This window comes from Lycorma delicatula, chromosome 2 (genome assembly GCF_047948215.1).
Source record: "Lycorma delicatula isolate Av1 chromosome 2, ASM4794821v1, whole genome shotgun sequence".
Taxonomy (NCBI): Eukaryota; Metazoa; Arthropoda; class Insecta; order Hemiptera; family Fulgoridae; genus Lycorma; species Lycorma delicatula.
This window is the reverse complement of record NC_134456.1, coordinates 117266129-117283242: the sequence shown is the minus strand read 5'-3', so window position 1 is coordinate 117283242 and position 17114 is coordinate 117266129. Positions and strand designations below refer to the sequence as shown.

At 28.1% G+C, this 17114-nt stretch overlaps 1 protein-coding gene across 1 annotated transcript; it reads right to left on the bottom strand.

Moving 5' to 3' along the window:
* On the bottom strand, nt 1-17114 carry LOC142319937 (uncharacterized). The gene is made up of 7 exons (XM_075357613.1): nt 17033-17114; nt 16621-16717; nt 12826-12993; nt 9921-10127; nt 4445-4564; nt 1949-2043; nt 1-312 (listed from the first exon to the last, which is right to left on the bottom strand). Exons 1-7 carry the CDS (start codon nt 17112-17114, stop codon nt 149-151), a joined length of 933 nt encoding a protein of 310 aa, XP_075213728.1. The 3' UTR covers nt 1-148.

The window sequence follows — 17114 nt, the reverse complement described above, 5'->3', positions numbered from 1 at the left end:
ATTTGTTTACTTCATCAGTATGATGCTTGCTCAGTACTATTAAATCTGGTTCCATTATGTAAAAAAATGTGATTACAGTATGAATATTATTAATGAACACAGTTGGTTTTGGAAACTGCAGTAGCTTGCATATGTGATTCAATTACCACTACCTTTGTTTAAGAGGTTTTTCATCAACACTTGATTTGTTAGTAACTGCTGCAATTGCCTTACGTACCCGCTTGTGCAGGTTAAGTAATTTTCTTTTCTTTTTCTTTTTTTTGCTTCCACTTGTATTGTCTAATTTCTCTTCTTCAGCATCAGTTTCATTATCTGCAATACAATGAATGAGAATTGAGTGTTGATAAAATGAGTTTTATTTTATTATTTTTTTTATGGAGTTAAATCAGTAATAATATATTTGTTTTTACATTAGTTATAAGGTGATGTAACTTGTCCAAGGCGAATTGGCATAAATCTGATGAACAGCATTACTGTATATTTTGCTCCCTAATGAGGATGGGTTTATAATGCTGCTCGATTAAAGACAGTATGTATACAGTATGATTATTGTTTATTCCAATCAATAAACAAATTCACGTCTTGTATTTATTAGTTGCCTATTTATTAGTTTATAGTTGTATTTATTAGTTTATATATTATTAAATTAATACTTTATTTCTTTATTAGGTACCGAAGTAGATATGTTATGAAATACTATGTGGACTAATCGGCTGTTACTGATTAGTGTGTAGCCCTAAATGTATTTATTTATAGTTTTATAACTGTATAAAGTATCCAAACCAATAACGCACAAGATTGATGTCTACTGTTTATGATATGCTTTTTGCCCTTTGTTCTGGGAAATATGGGCTAAAGAGTGAGGTGCATGCACCCCACTCTTTAGGCCATTCATCACGCATATGAAAAAAATTGGCAAAAACATCAAATTTTTAATTTGAAGCTATGACTTTCACATAATCTTACATAATACATCAAAGCTTGTTGCCAAATCCATTCTGAGATACTGTCGTAAAATTATTTTTTCCCTTTTAGTGCATTTAATTTAAGAGTGATTTTTTATACATATTTTTTATTTTCTACTTTTTAATGCATTTAATATAAGAGTGGTTTTTAAAATTTTTTTCAATATATTTTTTTGTACTTTTAGTCTTTATAAATTTATACTTTACAGCTACGCTAGCGCACAGGTTTCAGTGTATTAGCGAAAGATTGGATCAGTACGTTTTATGGTAGGTGAGTGCAATCAAAGCAGGGCTAAATGATTTAATTTCTGGATAACCAAGATCCGGTCGATAAAGAGTGTACCCAATGCATTAAACAGTTAGCGCTCGACCTGCTGATACATACGCCATTTGAATCGTGAAAACAGGACAAGTGATTGCTGAGATATTATGGTACCACCCCATCACGGTTGCCTGTTTATCTCTGTAAACTTCCTTACTTACGTCTATTAAAAATAATAGAATAATTTTGTCCCACTTTACACTATTACCTGTGATAAAAATTTGTTCCCACGTTATGCTGGAAGTCTAGTAAGGGTTTGTAGGCTTGATCTCTTTTTTCAAAATAAATTTTGTATCGGTTAATTTACCCTATCTGGCATCTCTTGCTTAGACATTGTAAGTCTGATCAACTGTTGAAAAAAACTTGGGATAAGGAGAAAATTTGGGAGAGGATATTTAATTGAATATATCACAATGAGGTTGATATCACAGAGATTATGGCAAGTAAAGAATCAAGATTCTCATCTTTAAGTCAGCTTCAGTCTTACTGAAAATTCATTTTAAAAAAAATACACAATTTCCTCATATCTTTTAATAGTTACCATACCAAAGTAATGATTTTGCCATTTTTCAAACCATTATTTGATACAAAAGTATTATTAGTTTTGTTTTGTTTTTAGGTTGTAGGCTCACTGAGAAATTGATGATACTGAAATATTTACCTTGGTCAGCAGCATAAGTCCTAACTGTGGCTGTGGCTACAATTCCTCCTTTTCTAAATCTTGATCTAGCCACCGGTTGTCTCATTGGTTTTTTCCTGTTTTTAAAATTAAAACATAATTTAAAATAGATCTAATCTTAATCAACCTTTCATGATTATAATAAATAAATTAAAGTTATTAATTAAAAAAATACTGTTTATTTTCTTGTTTAGAAATTTTACTGGTGATTTAAAGGACTTGTTTAAATTATTTTTTCTTTTTAATTTAATCTTTTTCTGATTAAAAATCTAATCTTTTTTTAGATTAAAAATCTTTAATCTTTTTTCTTGGATTTATTTACAATAAATATAAAATTAAATGGTTTTTAGAATTTTACACATATTTTTAATTAAAAAAAATTGTAAAATAATAGGTACTGATTAAGATTTTACAGTGATAAATTATAACACAGCTAACTAGAAAAGAAGAGTCTTTTATTTTTGGAGAAACCCAAATAAAACTGTTTTGAAGATGTCAACTGCAATTTAAAGTAAATAGCCCTATATGACTAATAATGTAACACTACATTAATAAATAACAGAAGAGAAAAGATTTTCTGCTGCCTAAAATTAAATAAGTAACACAATTGTTGTGACAAATGGAAAATATCTATTAAGGCCAATACGTATTTATAAAAATCTCTGTATATGTTCCCATTTTAACATAATGTTCTGCTGTTCAAAAAGTATAAGACACATGAAGCAGAAAAGTTTAATTATCAGAAGAATGTAGAATTACCACCATTTGAAGATATAATTGAAGCAGAAGAACTGAAGTGATGCTGTTAATTGCATATTGAGCAAAAGAGGTTTGTTCAGAAAATATCTGATCATAAGTCTACTACACATTAATACAATGACTGCTGGACATCAACTGACATGCTCTATGAGGTCACAATAAAACACACATGCACACTTGGTACTAGTGGAGTGGTACCAAGTTTTACCACTTGCATTCATACTTTTTAAGAAATAATATGATAGATTCTTTTCAAACAGGCATTGTATACTTCCAGAATTAATTATCTGGCAGCTAAGTAAAATATATAACTATTAATTGCTGGCCACATACGTAATGAAAAAGCAATATTGTTAAATTAAAGATAGGAGGAAAGACTTCTGAAACAGCTTAAACACTTAAAGGCACTCCTTGGAATGTGAGGGAACGAAGAAGTGTCATATGCAATTTAACAGGTTTTTTTGAGTTAGATTATGGTTTTTTTAAAATAAATGGAAACATTTTTGAAGATGTGTATTTAGATGTATATTTTTACACTATGTTTTATGTTTTTTTTTTTTAATTTAGAATTCAGTTGTATTTATTTTTTTAAATATTGGTATGATAAACAGTCTATTCTGAAACGTTGATTATACGAGTAATTTAAAGCATTACAGCATAAATTGTTTTATTTTTTCATCAACTAATATTATATGATTTCCTGACTTTTTATCCTATAAAGATTATTTGTTCATCCCTGAAGAAAAACCCTGACTACTTTTGAAGTTCTGGTTTACTTACAAAGGTTGTATTTTTAATCAAACTGAATGAGATCAGCTTTAGTGAAATACTGAATTCAGGGTTATTCAGAGATCCTGAAGTTATTTATGTCTGTTCTTCAAAGATATGCTTTTACTTATAAAAGCATTCTTCATAAATTACAACAGGCAGATACATTCATTGAGCAGCAAAGTATTAAAGTTGTTTTTATTTGTTCTGTTTCAATTAGTATAAATGTTTAAATAGTTTTTATGTGCTATATTGTAGATTGGTATAACTATATTGTTACAGATTTATTAGATACAAATCATTACACTACAGAAGGAATAACATTCTTTGAAGTAATATGTATTTCCATAGAATAACATTACATAGAGGTAACTGTTAAAATAATATTACATAAATGAAATCCATGAAAATGCTGTGAGTGAATGGAAATTTATAGCAACAGAATTATCATAAATAAAAAATAATTAATGAAAAAACCCACTTGATTATTACAAACAGGAATTGTTAAATGATTTACATTAAATTATTTAATGATTTGGTCTAAATTCATTCCTTAAGAATCTGCTTGTGCATAAATCAATTGGTTAGATTTATTTCCTGTTACTTCTACATGTTACTGTAATGTATGACGTAATCCATGCAATTTCACTATGCAAAACTTGCTTGATGAAAGTTTAGCAGACACATATTTGTAATGATTGCAAAGAAAAAATTAAAGATTCATTTAATGTGCTATCCATTAAATGCACATAATTTAATAGATAGTTGGTGTATATAGTGAATTTAGTAAATTTAAGACACTGCAGAACACCTTAACAGATGTTTCTTTGTTAATTTTGTCCATTGTATTATATTAGTAAATTAAAGAAAGTGAGCCACAAAGCTGTGATTATGAAATAATGTTAAGTCTGTTTAGGGAAAATTATTAACAAGCAAAATTTGTAATCATACCAAGTCATATCCCTTTGTTTTTTATATTCTTCTACTTTTATCGGTTCAATATGAAGATTTGGATCATTTTTTATTTCTTCTGTGATACTGCTTCCTACATTTTCAGTAATCTTCTTTGTTCTGAAATTAATTAAAATGTGTTATTTAAAATTATTGTGTATTTTCATATTACATGTATTTTTGCTAACAAAATTAAAATTAATCTTACAAAATTCAATAAATTATGGTCTTATTTAATTTTCTTGTGAGCTTATCATGTACCCTATTTAGGTAATAGAAATTGACTTTTGGCCATATAAGAAATGCATTGTGTAATGTTGTAATAATCCCTGAGTGTTTCACAACTTTAATTATTTATTTTTTAATGTTAGTCATTAGTAATGGATTTAAAAAGACTTTAATAAATTGTATCTTTGTAATGATTATTTTAATTCAGTTCTGTATGTTTTGATATTTTTATACAATTAATTAAAACAAATCATAACTAAAAAAAGAAAAAAAAGTGTTGATATTATGGCCATGAACAATATGAGTTTCCTATCATATATATGCTCTGTTTCATATATAAACAGGATATTCAATATTAACTTAACCACCAAACACAGTAAAGGATAAAACCTAAAAAAAAAAATTAATACCAATAGTCGACTTTCACAGGATCCTGCATTATCAGTCGGTACACAAATTCTATAATTATATAAAACAAATATTAAAAACCTTAAATTTAGATAACATAAAAACACTATTAATTACCACAAAATCTGTATGAACAACACAACTTCAATGCCATTACTGGAAACAGTAGTGCAGGATCCTGCAAAACTCAACTATTGGTATTAGTTTTTTTTTTTTAGATTTTATCTGCTGCTGTGTTTGTAAGTTAACTTGTTAATTTTGAATTTAATTACCATAGTGGTCAATATGCTGATGAATTATTTGAATTTTCAAAACAGGATATATATAATTATAATATTATGTACTATAATTTATATATATATATTATTAATCTATATTTAATAGATCAACCACAAGTACAGTTTAATTGAAATAGGATGACTTACCTTATTTCATTACACAATCAGAAGTGCTTCCGTGAACTTGATTCACATCATCAGCTACATACATTTATATATATTACAAAAAAACATCATAAAGTTGCAAACCATGATAACATACCACTTATTCACTTATAATTTTATGTTAAAAATGTTTCTAAAACAATTAAAATTTATTAAAAATCTTTAAATTAAATTTAACTTATCATACTTTAAAATCTTATGTAAAATTTTTTTTTAATTTTATTTAATTAAAAATTTTAAAGATCATAATCAAACAAGAGATAAAAAACATAAAACATAATTTTTTTTTTTTAATTATAAAGATTAATCAATTAATTTAAAATTAATTTGTAAATATATAATTAAAACAAAGATAAAAATTAAGTAATTAAAAATTAAAACTTTTAAAATAAAAACGAAATATGATGTTTTTGTAATATATATGTATATAAATGTATGCAACTGATGATGCAAATCAAGTTTGTGAAAGCGCGTTTGTGTAATGAAATAAGTCAACCTATTTCAATTATTCTGACTTAGATTTGATCTATTACATATAAATTAATTTGTATTGGTACAGAGGTTATTAAAAGAATTGCTTTTAAAAAAGAAAAATATATGAGGGTAAGTCAATTATTATCCGCAATTTAGTTATATTTTTGTTTATGTTGGTGGTACTGTCGTGTTGCATAGATGACGCATGCGTGGTTTAATTGTTGTCATGTCTGTGCAGGTTTGATGCTGCTAGGTTAGTTCCATTATCGCTGCCCTGCCGTTAACCATGGCTGCTTCGCTTTTTGTTTGCATCAAAGAAGAGCAACGTTCAGTGATCCCTTTTTTTGTGGTCGGAAGGTGTATTAGGGGCGAAATTCATCAAAGACTTTCGGTACAGTATGGGAACAGTGTGTTGCTGCAATGGAGTGTCTATGAATGGATTGAAAAATTAAAAAATGGTTGCACAAGTGTTATGCACAATGAAGGAGCCGGACGACCCTTTACCGTCACAAATGAGGAAAACATTGAGCGTGCACATGACATGGTTTTCTTAGACAGATGAGTAACTATTGATGAAGTGGCACATCGTCTGCAAATTAGTTACAGTTCTTCCTATGAAATCATCCACAACAGTCTTGGGGGTTTCATAAAGTCTGTGCAAGATGGGTCTCAAAACAACTCGCATAATTGCATAAACAAACGCACTTGGATATCTGTCAAAAACATTTGGATCGCTATGGTAATGAACGAGACATCTTCTTAGACAGAATCATCACTGGTGATGAAACATGGATTCATCATTATGAGCCGTAGAGTAAACGGCAGAGTATGGAATGGAAACATCCAAATTCACCCTGCAAAAAAAGTTCAAGACCCAACCATCTGCAAGAAAACTGATGCTTATGATTTTTTGGTCTCAAAAATACGCGGTAAATATACTTTCCTCATAATACACAGGCATTATGAGGAAAGGGGCACGACAATAAACAGTGCGCGTTACAGTGAGATGCTTACTGCCAAGCTGAAGCCTGCAATTTGAAGCAAACACTGAGGACTGCTGTCAAAAGGTGTTATGTTGTTGCACAACAATGCCCGTCCACATACTGCTGCCCACACTGCTGAAAACGCTCCAGAAACTCAACTTTGAAGTATTGGCTCATCCTCTGTGTAGTCCTGATCTTGGCCCTTCTGACTACCACTTGTTTGGTCCACTCAAAGAGGCTTTAAGGGGCCGTCGCTTTATCTCAGACAAAACAGAGAAATAAGCGGTGCATTCCTGGCTCGCAGCTCAACTGAAAACCTTCTTTTATGAGAGCATCAGGAAGCCTGTGCAACGATGGACCAAGTGTGTTGAAATGCAAGGAGACTATGTTGAAAAATGATGTTCATGTAAGATTCCTATTTGAATTGCAATAAAATTTATAACTACATTGGGGATAATTGACTTATTATCGTATATATAAAGTTGATTCATTCATGAAATTGTAATCATATAATAATTAATCAGTTTATAATTTGGTAGATGATTTTGGATTGTATCATGGTGAGTTTTATCTAATCTAAATCATTTTGAAGAGTGTTAGTCTCTAGAGTTAGAAATTCTTTTCATATTTTAAGATTAACAGTTTACAATAATTCCCAAATAATTTATTTAATTGAATTTATGTTGTTGCAGATTAAATATGGATTGGTTTACAAATTATCAATATTATTAAAATCCAAGGGTACATACATATCTGGATCCTAAGATAATAAATAGTGTTCAAATAAAACCTGGTTTTTTACTATTACCAAATTCATTTCTGTACTATCTACGTGTAATGTCGGTTACAAAAATCAGAATCTATTTTAATCATTTTCTATAATTATTTAGGTCAAGCAAATTGAATTCTGTTTCCATTTGGGTAAGTAATACACATTGGCTTACAAGAAATGCATTACTCCCATTGCAATACTTAATATGACTTTAACTCTTTATTTTGTTAATTTTAGTCATTAATAAGTTGTAAATGATGTTGATCAATTGTCCCTTATGATGAATTTAACTAATAGCTTTACAGAGAAGTTTGGTTTAAAAACAGAAATACAAAGAAAATGATTGAGAATCACAGTTAGCAATATATTTTACTACAACATGCTACATTTTGCTAATACATTTTAAAGGTAAATTGTTTATTTAATAAAAGGTCTATGAATGAATCACATACAACAAATAAATTTTGAAATGAGAACAGAAAAGGCTAACTAGTTACACTGAATGTGGTATGACCAAGGGCAATTATTGCACATCTTGGAGATGACAATAAGTTTTCTCCAAGGAGCTAAACTGCCATTAAAATTTAAAAAAAAAATTAATTGTGGTTATCATCATAACATGAATTACATAAAATGTTAAAGCAGCTTGTATCAAATTTACTTGACTCAATAGGTGTATTGACTAGTGCATATTATCACAAGTCAAAACCCCACAAAAGTAGTTCATGGACAGACAAGCCAAACGTAGTATGCCTTTTAATAATATTTATAAGATTAACCCTAAAAATTTTATATGATTTATTAACTGTTTATTTTAAAGCGTTACGATGCTTGTTTTATCTATAATAAATTAAGGAAAATATGTATTCATAATAGTTGTAGTAAGCACTTTTAGAAGTTAAAAGTTAAAAAGTTTATTCTCTAAAGCACTCATTCATTTTTTTGCATGGATGCTCTCAACAATGTAAATGAATACACCTCAGTACCATCACTATGTTTGATCAGGCCTAGATTTAGGTATGGGCAAACTGGCTATTTTCCCAGAACAGCAGATTTGGGGGGGGGGGGCAAAAACAATTGTAAGGAAAAAATAAAAATAACCTTTATAAAAACAAGTAAAAAATTATAAAAAATGAACATGTACATTTTCAACACACTGCAGGTACTTAAGAAGTTAGGAAACCGTTCTATGTATTAAACAGAAACATGTGGGGACAGCATGCATTCTGATAGCTTCAATAGAATCCCTGAAATGTATAATAAATGTATTGTAGGGCTCAAACTGTCTTTGTTGGTAAATATTGATGCTTTCAAGTGCAATTCTGCAAATATCTTTTTTTGCCTGCACTTAATCCAGTTTGAGAAAAACAATTTATTTTTATGACCAGCTGGTGGAAGTATACTTTGAAATAAGAACATTCACAAAATTTCAAATCTGTCATTGTTTATTTTGATGATTTAAATAAAATATGGTCTCAAATTACCAACTTTTTCATTTGGAGTAAATATGAGTAAGTTACTCATATTGTCATTAATGTATTAGAAATGTTACAATGAATTAACATCATTAATAGAAAAAAAATGTCCTCATGGGAAGTATTAAAATTCATTGAATCATTAAATTTCGGGCCGAATATTGATATTGCCCGTAGAATTATACTAACTTTGCCACTATTCATAGCAAGTGGTGAAAGAAATAACAAAAGTAAAATAACATTAAATGCAGAAAGTAAAGAGATATTAACATATATAAAAAACACAATAAATACTAATCTTATTTTACCCAGTTTTATATAACCTTAAAAAAAGAGCTATTTGCTTCTGCCTATTGCTGATTTTTATTCTTTTTCTTTTTCGTAACTGCATTCTTCTGTGCTCACATGTTTTGTTTTAAGACCTATCAACTGAATTATTACTCTATTACTGCTTGCATCATATCATCAGCAATTCAAACCAGATTCCATATTTTTGTTTTACTACTCCAACTTCATATCTCTTCTATTTCTATTAATTTATTTTCTAACTATTTGACACCTTGAGGAAGTAATGAGTTTGTTTTATTTATATATAGTACAAATTAATAATGTTAACTTATCTAATCTGTTTAACTATTTATTATCTATCATATTTTGGATGGTAACTTTATCTTTTTTTTTATTATACTTTACCTTGTTGTTTTTCTTTTTATACGCTTTTTCCCTGGAAGTGGTGTAGTGATTGCTGGTGGAGAAGCTATTTCTTCGCTAGCAGATTTTATTATTTTAGGCTTTAGCATTTCTTTTTTAATGCTTTTATCCTTTTCCTTTTCTTTATTTTTCTTCTCTTCTATATGTTTGTATTGTTTCTTTAATGTTCCTAACTTCTGGGAACAAGACCTAATAAGACAGAAAGAAAAAAAGTGTACATTTTAATATTAATATTTATTCTCCATGTTTGTTTTTATTAAATTTACTTTTTTACAAAAAGTTTTTTTTCTGTTTCAATTTAGAACGTATTGAATATATATTAATTTAACATTGAGGTATTGGGGCCTAAAGCAAGTATGTAGCATTTTTGTAAATTCAGTATCCCTTTGACACTGAGGTAGTTGAATCAGTGTCAGAGAAGTTAATAATGTTAACTTATCTAATCTATTTAACTATTTATTATCATATTTTGGATGGTAACCTTATCTGTTTTTTTTATTATACTTTACCTTGTTTTTTTTCTTTTTATACGCTTTTTCCATGGAAATGGTGTAGCGATTGCTGGTGGAGAAACTATTTCTTTGCTAGCAGATTTTATTATTTTAGGCTTTAGCATAAAATAAAAAATTCATTGCATCATTAAATTTCAACATACCATTTAATCTTTTCATCATACTCTAATAAATCTTTTATTTAATTTGACTTCATGTAAATAGTGAACGGATGAACTGGACCCTTCATAATTAGTTTTAAATACTACAAGATATTCAATCCCAGAGTAGTAGTTGAGCTATTTTGATTGCTGATTGTATATTGTACTGTACATCAATATATAGCATATCTTTATATTACAGAGTATGTCAGATAAGTTGAAAGTTGGCTGTTGAGTTTAGTATTTTGCTATTTTCTCAACAAAAAAAGAATGTAATTAAAATTATATTGTTTTTATATAGCATCATTTTAAATAAAATTCTTACTTTACATGAAAGCATATTAAAAAAAAAATTTTTTTTTTTGCAAAACTTGTGCAAAAAAATTATATCAATTGTTTCTGAATTAAAATTACAAAAATCATTCTTTGCTTATTATTTACTATAAAATAAGGTAAGGTGCTGTTTTTGAACAAAATTTTAAGTCTAAACGGCTATAAAATGATGAGATTAAGACTTATTTTTCACATTTTCTCACCTTTTTTGTTTGTTTAACCTATGGGACCACCATTAGGTATTGCTTCAGAGGATGGATGAATGATTTGTAACATGTGTGAAAATGCCATGCCTGACCAGGATTCAAACCCCGGACCTCCGGATGAAAGGTCGAGATGCTACCTCTCATGCCACGGAGGCCGGCACACAATCCTTCACCTAACCATTACGTAAAATACCCTCTCCTTTGTATCAAATAGATTACATGTTCTTGAAATAGCTAGAACATATTTTTAGATGTGAGCGATTTTTTCTGTTTCTACTACAGTTCTCAGAACAATATTAATTTAATCATAATAGATCAAATAAAATGATGGAGATTGATTTCTTTAATGAAACTATCAATTAAAAAGTTGCGTAGATTATATTACAGTTTACTAATATACAACTATAACAGCTTTAATTAATTATAATTTAATTTTCCTGAAATGAATTAAACCTGCTGTATACTAATCTATTACAGTTAAATTTATTATAAAATTTGTGTAGATTCTGTGTAAAAGGTAAAAATGCTATATTATAATATGTAACCTACTTATTGTTTTATTTAATGGTGCTTCTATATAAAATTTTTGGTATGATATTTGTCTTGTTTTAAAATTATTTAATTATCACGTCCAGAAAGTATTGAAAAATAAAGAAATAAGTAAAAAAAGGCTAATAATTATCTGTATAAAATAGAAAGTAAAAACATTAATTACACCATTTTTTTTATCAGTTGGTTATCAGTTATTATATAACAACCAACTATATTGAAAGCTAAATTTTAATAGTAATTAATATGTCATTCAGATTAATATAACATTAATATTGCATAAAAATGATTGATAGATAATTTTAGTTGTTTTTGATGGTATTGTGAAAGATATAAAGCTATAGAAACCAAGATATTTGATGCACTATAATATTCCATTCTGTTAATGTTAATATTAAATAAACAATATAAAGTTAAGTATTGTAGTTACACAAATAATAAAAGTACATCTAAAAAATTACAAATAAAATTAATAAATATTTTTTAAAAAGTGTTTATATATTTCTAAATTTATTTTTCTACTTATTAAAGAACTTTTAATAAAAAGTTTGCTCTACAATTGAAGTACCAGGTGTAGCTTACACAAAATGATTCTCTAATCCATAAAGTTTATGAAGATTTATAGAAACAGACTAACAAACGAAAATAACTAACAGAGTTAGTTATTTTTAATGTACTTCAGGGATTGAAAAATTTTTTGAACAGCATAATGAAACTGATAACATTTTAATATTATTTAATTCTAAATAGTTCACTTTTAAATTTAAGGAATTTTTTTTTTCTAAGGCCTTTCATAGCAAAATGATCAACTTCTGTAAAGTGTCTGGTAGTGCCTGTTATTAATGGAACCTGTCTTAAAAACAGGAAACTCCTTTATTGCATTAACCCGCTACATCTGACAATAAAATTATGTAATAAATGAACAAGCCCAGTGTAAATTATACATTATGTTATGCATTACAAAGATTTCCTAACCTTTGTAAGATGACAATATTAACAACAGTAATAATCCATTGTAGAAGGAATTGATAATTAGCTGTAAAAGGCCTTTGGAAAAAAGTTTTGTTAATTTGAAAAGTTAACTTTTTTAATAGTTCTTAATGTTATATGATTATTGATATTGTATTTCAGAGAATATTAATCTTACCTAAGAAGTTCATCTCCATGTAATGAATGAACTGGTCCCCAGGTTGGCATTGATGACTGAGAATTACAACATTCAGTACAGTATTCAACATTAGTCCATACTGTCTGTCTGAGACACAGGCTTGGCTGTAAATTTATCTTCATTGCAGGATCTTGGTTTATATCATATCTGTAAAGTTGGACCAGTTCGTCTATAATTGTTTTAATAACAAAGTATAATAGTAAGTTAATAATACAAACAGTGTGGTGTTTACATAAATCTTCATATCTTAGTAACTTGTGACAATATTTATTGCAAAATGAACTTTAATATCATAATTGTGATACTGATTAATATTTCTGCTGAATAGTCATTGTAACAGTTATGATAATACCTAGATTCAAATCTATATTAAGATAAATAAACCTGACTAGCTATACTACTAATGTATTTTTGTTGGGTAGTATTTTCTCAAGGAGTCTATACAAAGTGTCAAATATTCATTAGGAACTGAAAACAGGGTGGATTACACTGATAAACATAATTTTTGTTTCCTAACAAGCGATACATAATTTTAATCTGTTTTTTTGATGCTGAAAACAAATATGAACTCGAATCTTTCCATCACCCATCATTTTTGAAAAATTTTTTAATTTTAATTAAAGGATTTTTTTTTTCATTTTTCAGCGTACAATTAGCAGTTTAAGCTCCTTTTTATTTTTTAACTTTGGTAACATAATTTGTAAGCTAAAAATAAACAATACTAGACAAAGAATTAAATCATATCATAGTCACATATTATGACTTATGTACCTATGGTTTGGTGTGAACCAAAGGATCTGTAACAAATTGTTACTTTTGTTTAACAAGTGTGTCTGGAATTTCTAAAAATCTAAAAATACTGTAAAATATATTTCATTGCAATCTGCAATCAGGCCTGTACCTCACAGTGAAATTATTCCAGTTCCTGAGCCACCTGTAAATGTATGTTTCTAAACCAACGATGAAGAATCAGACTGTACTGAAGAATACAACAATAATTTTGATTTTGAATTATCTTCCAATAAACTACATCTTATGACACGAGATGAATTAAGTGACTTGGTTAGGGATTTAAATTTATAAATAAATCAAGCTGAACTGTTAGGATCAAGGTTGGAATTTACCTAAAAAAAAAACAAAAATTTTGGTCTTTCGAAGCCGACAAAAAGAACTTTCTCAGTACTTTATTGATGAAAATAATTTGGTTTATTGCACAAATGTTGATAAGCTTATGCTGCACTTAAGACAAGTTCATAAACCTGAGGTCTGGTGCCTTTTCATAGATTCGTCCAAGTATATTTCAAAAGTGGTTCTACTACACAACAGTAACAAATGTCCTTTGATAAAAATTGCTTATGGTATTAAATTAAACCAGACATATGATGTGATGAAAGATGTTCTTGAAAAAATAAATTATAAAAAACATAGCTGGAGCATATGTGGTGATTTAAAAGTTATAGTTATTTTGTTAGGCATGCAGTTAGGCTATACTAAGTACATGTAATTTTTTTGTGAATGGAACAGCCGAGCTAGGGATAAACATTATGTTACCAAGGAGCGCGGAAGAAACGAGACAACTTAACTCCAAATGGGAAAAGCATTATTCATGAGCCCTTAGTTGAACCCAAAAAATATTTTTACTTCCTCTCTATATCAAGCTAGGACTAATGAAAAATTTTGTAAAAGCAATGAAGGATAGTCCTGGATTTTTGTACATCAGGCAGAGATTTCTGAATGTAAGTGAATTCAATCATTTTAACACAGATGTGACCATGCAAAATTTTAAATTTTACAGATTTTAACTATATTTTCCCTTACATTTTTTTTGAAGCGTAATTTGTTTAAACCTAAGGGTGATAGAAAAATTGCATTTACAGATATGCAATGCACACAAAAAAGCAATTCAAGATATGTTATCACACTTAGAGAAACATAATTTTTTTTTGTGTATGTATTATTAGTATGATTAAAATTATTGCCTTATTATTTTAAAAAGTATATCCAGAATCCTTTATTCTTTCATCAACGGTAAAGTTGTTATTTTTTTATCAAGTCTTATTTTTAATTAAATTAATTTAATAAATTTATAGATCTTTTTTGCAAGATCTTCAATTAATTATTATTTGCTGACACTGTGATGTTTTCAGTAGTATTTTTTGGTGGGAAAGCCATGTGTAGTTATTTCTTGCTTTTATTCCCTGTATGTTTTAATATGTTTTGGATGCCGTATGGCATAGCCAACAGCATTACTAAATAAAAAAAATACAGAGATATGTTCAGTTCTACTTAGGAGGATTAGTTATAAGAGGGTTGTTGCAGTTTAATTACAATAATTTGCCAGAAATTATGCTACATTTAATTTCAGATCATAGAATTTGTCGTTTTTCTGTAGTTCTAAGTGTTACATAGATTTTTTTAAATATTTTTTATTCTAAAAAAAGATGCTTTTCAGAGAATGTGAACTGTTTCTTGTCCGAAAAAAAACACCTTACACATAGAAATGGATATTTTTTAATTTGATGTTTTATTAAAATACATCCTTTAATTTGTGGAAATGTGTAAAATTTGTAATATTTTCATTGTTTGTATGTAGAAATATTGTAATAAATGATTGGCAATACTGATTGAAAAAATAAACTGCATCTGTTACAGGTTGATGCTTCTATAGTACCAATACCATGTTTGGGAATAGCATCAAAATAAATTGTATGAACTAAGGTAAAATGTCAATAGATGAAACCAAGTCTAATGTACTAGTTATTGTAGGTCAGTGAAATTAAACTGCACTGAGTACAGTTACTCTTTTTATAACTGGGTTCTCCTGATATTTAATACTGGCTAATGACCACTTATCAATTGTTCTAAATAAAGAAAAAACAATAAAAATCTTCACTTGAATTAATTAATTAAATTACTTTGAAATTTTATTTGTTTACTTTTCTTGATTATTGTAGATCATCATTGTTATGGTAGTCTTCAAACTCTCAGGACAGTTTTCTTCTTAGTTGTGAAACTATTAATTTTATAACTTAAGATTGCTAGGTTCTCTTCACAACTAGGAGGCATATTCATCTGCCATTAAATGAATGATATTGATAATATTAAAGTGTGAGCAAATGACTGGTGAAATAGTTTAAGCATTGTGTTACACTCCCTTTAAGCATTGTATTACATTTGGTGTAACATGTGTAATGTGTGGTGTAATATTGTACTGAAAGTACAATGTGTGGTGTAATATTGTACTTTCAGTACAATATTGAAGTTCACATATTGAAGTTCTGATTGCTTTTAGATTGACAACTAATACAGACACATTAAAGAAATGTCAATAAATTGAATGAAATCATTCTTGTATTTATAGAATCTACAGAGTAGAATTGAATTAATAGAATATTCTCAATTTGAGAATTATTAATTAATATTTATAAAATAAAAACCTTTATTTAATAGAATTAAACTTAGAAACTTCATATCATCTGCTTTGTGGTCCACAATATTTGGAATGTCTTAGGAAGTTGCATGCAAAGATTTGTGAGTATGGGAAGCATGAGCAATGTCGTATTGTCATTTATTCTCAAGGATACCTTAAATATTTTATCTTTATTTTATTTGGTTTACTTTATTTTTTTACTTGGTTATCGTAGATCATCAATGTTATGGTAGCCATCAAACTTTGGCCAGTTTTCTTCTGAGTTAGATAATTATAAATTGTATTAAGGAACTGGCAGTTGATGCCAATAAATAAAACCACCTGATTGGTGTTGTTTGGTTTACCGTGCTTGTAGTCTTGAAAGATGATGGTATTTAACTCTTTCTGGACTCCATGAACTGTCTCCTTTTCGTGGCAAAGAAGGTGAATCTTCAATTTTTCCTATGAATTTAAAAATAATTTTTAATTTTATACCCAAATAAATAATTTAAAATACAAGTATATTTATGTTAGTATTTTTGGTTTTAATCTGTCACAATGTAGGCAACGCCTTTATTACACCACAAAATCACCTTAATCTTCTCCAGATTGAAGATGTCTGTTATAAAAATGATCTCATATACCTCCAAAAATTGTGATCTTTGTCAGTAAGTGATATTTTAGTAGTAGTAAAATGAGAGAGTTGTGTAGTATGCAGAAAACTACAGTATATTTGGTGCATTTTTTAAATTCAGAATTTGCATAGGATTGTATCACTTACTTTATGAGTTATGTTTACCAGAATTACATCATAGGTTTTAAAGGCCAATATTTGTAGTTGATTAGAATATGACAGCAT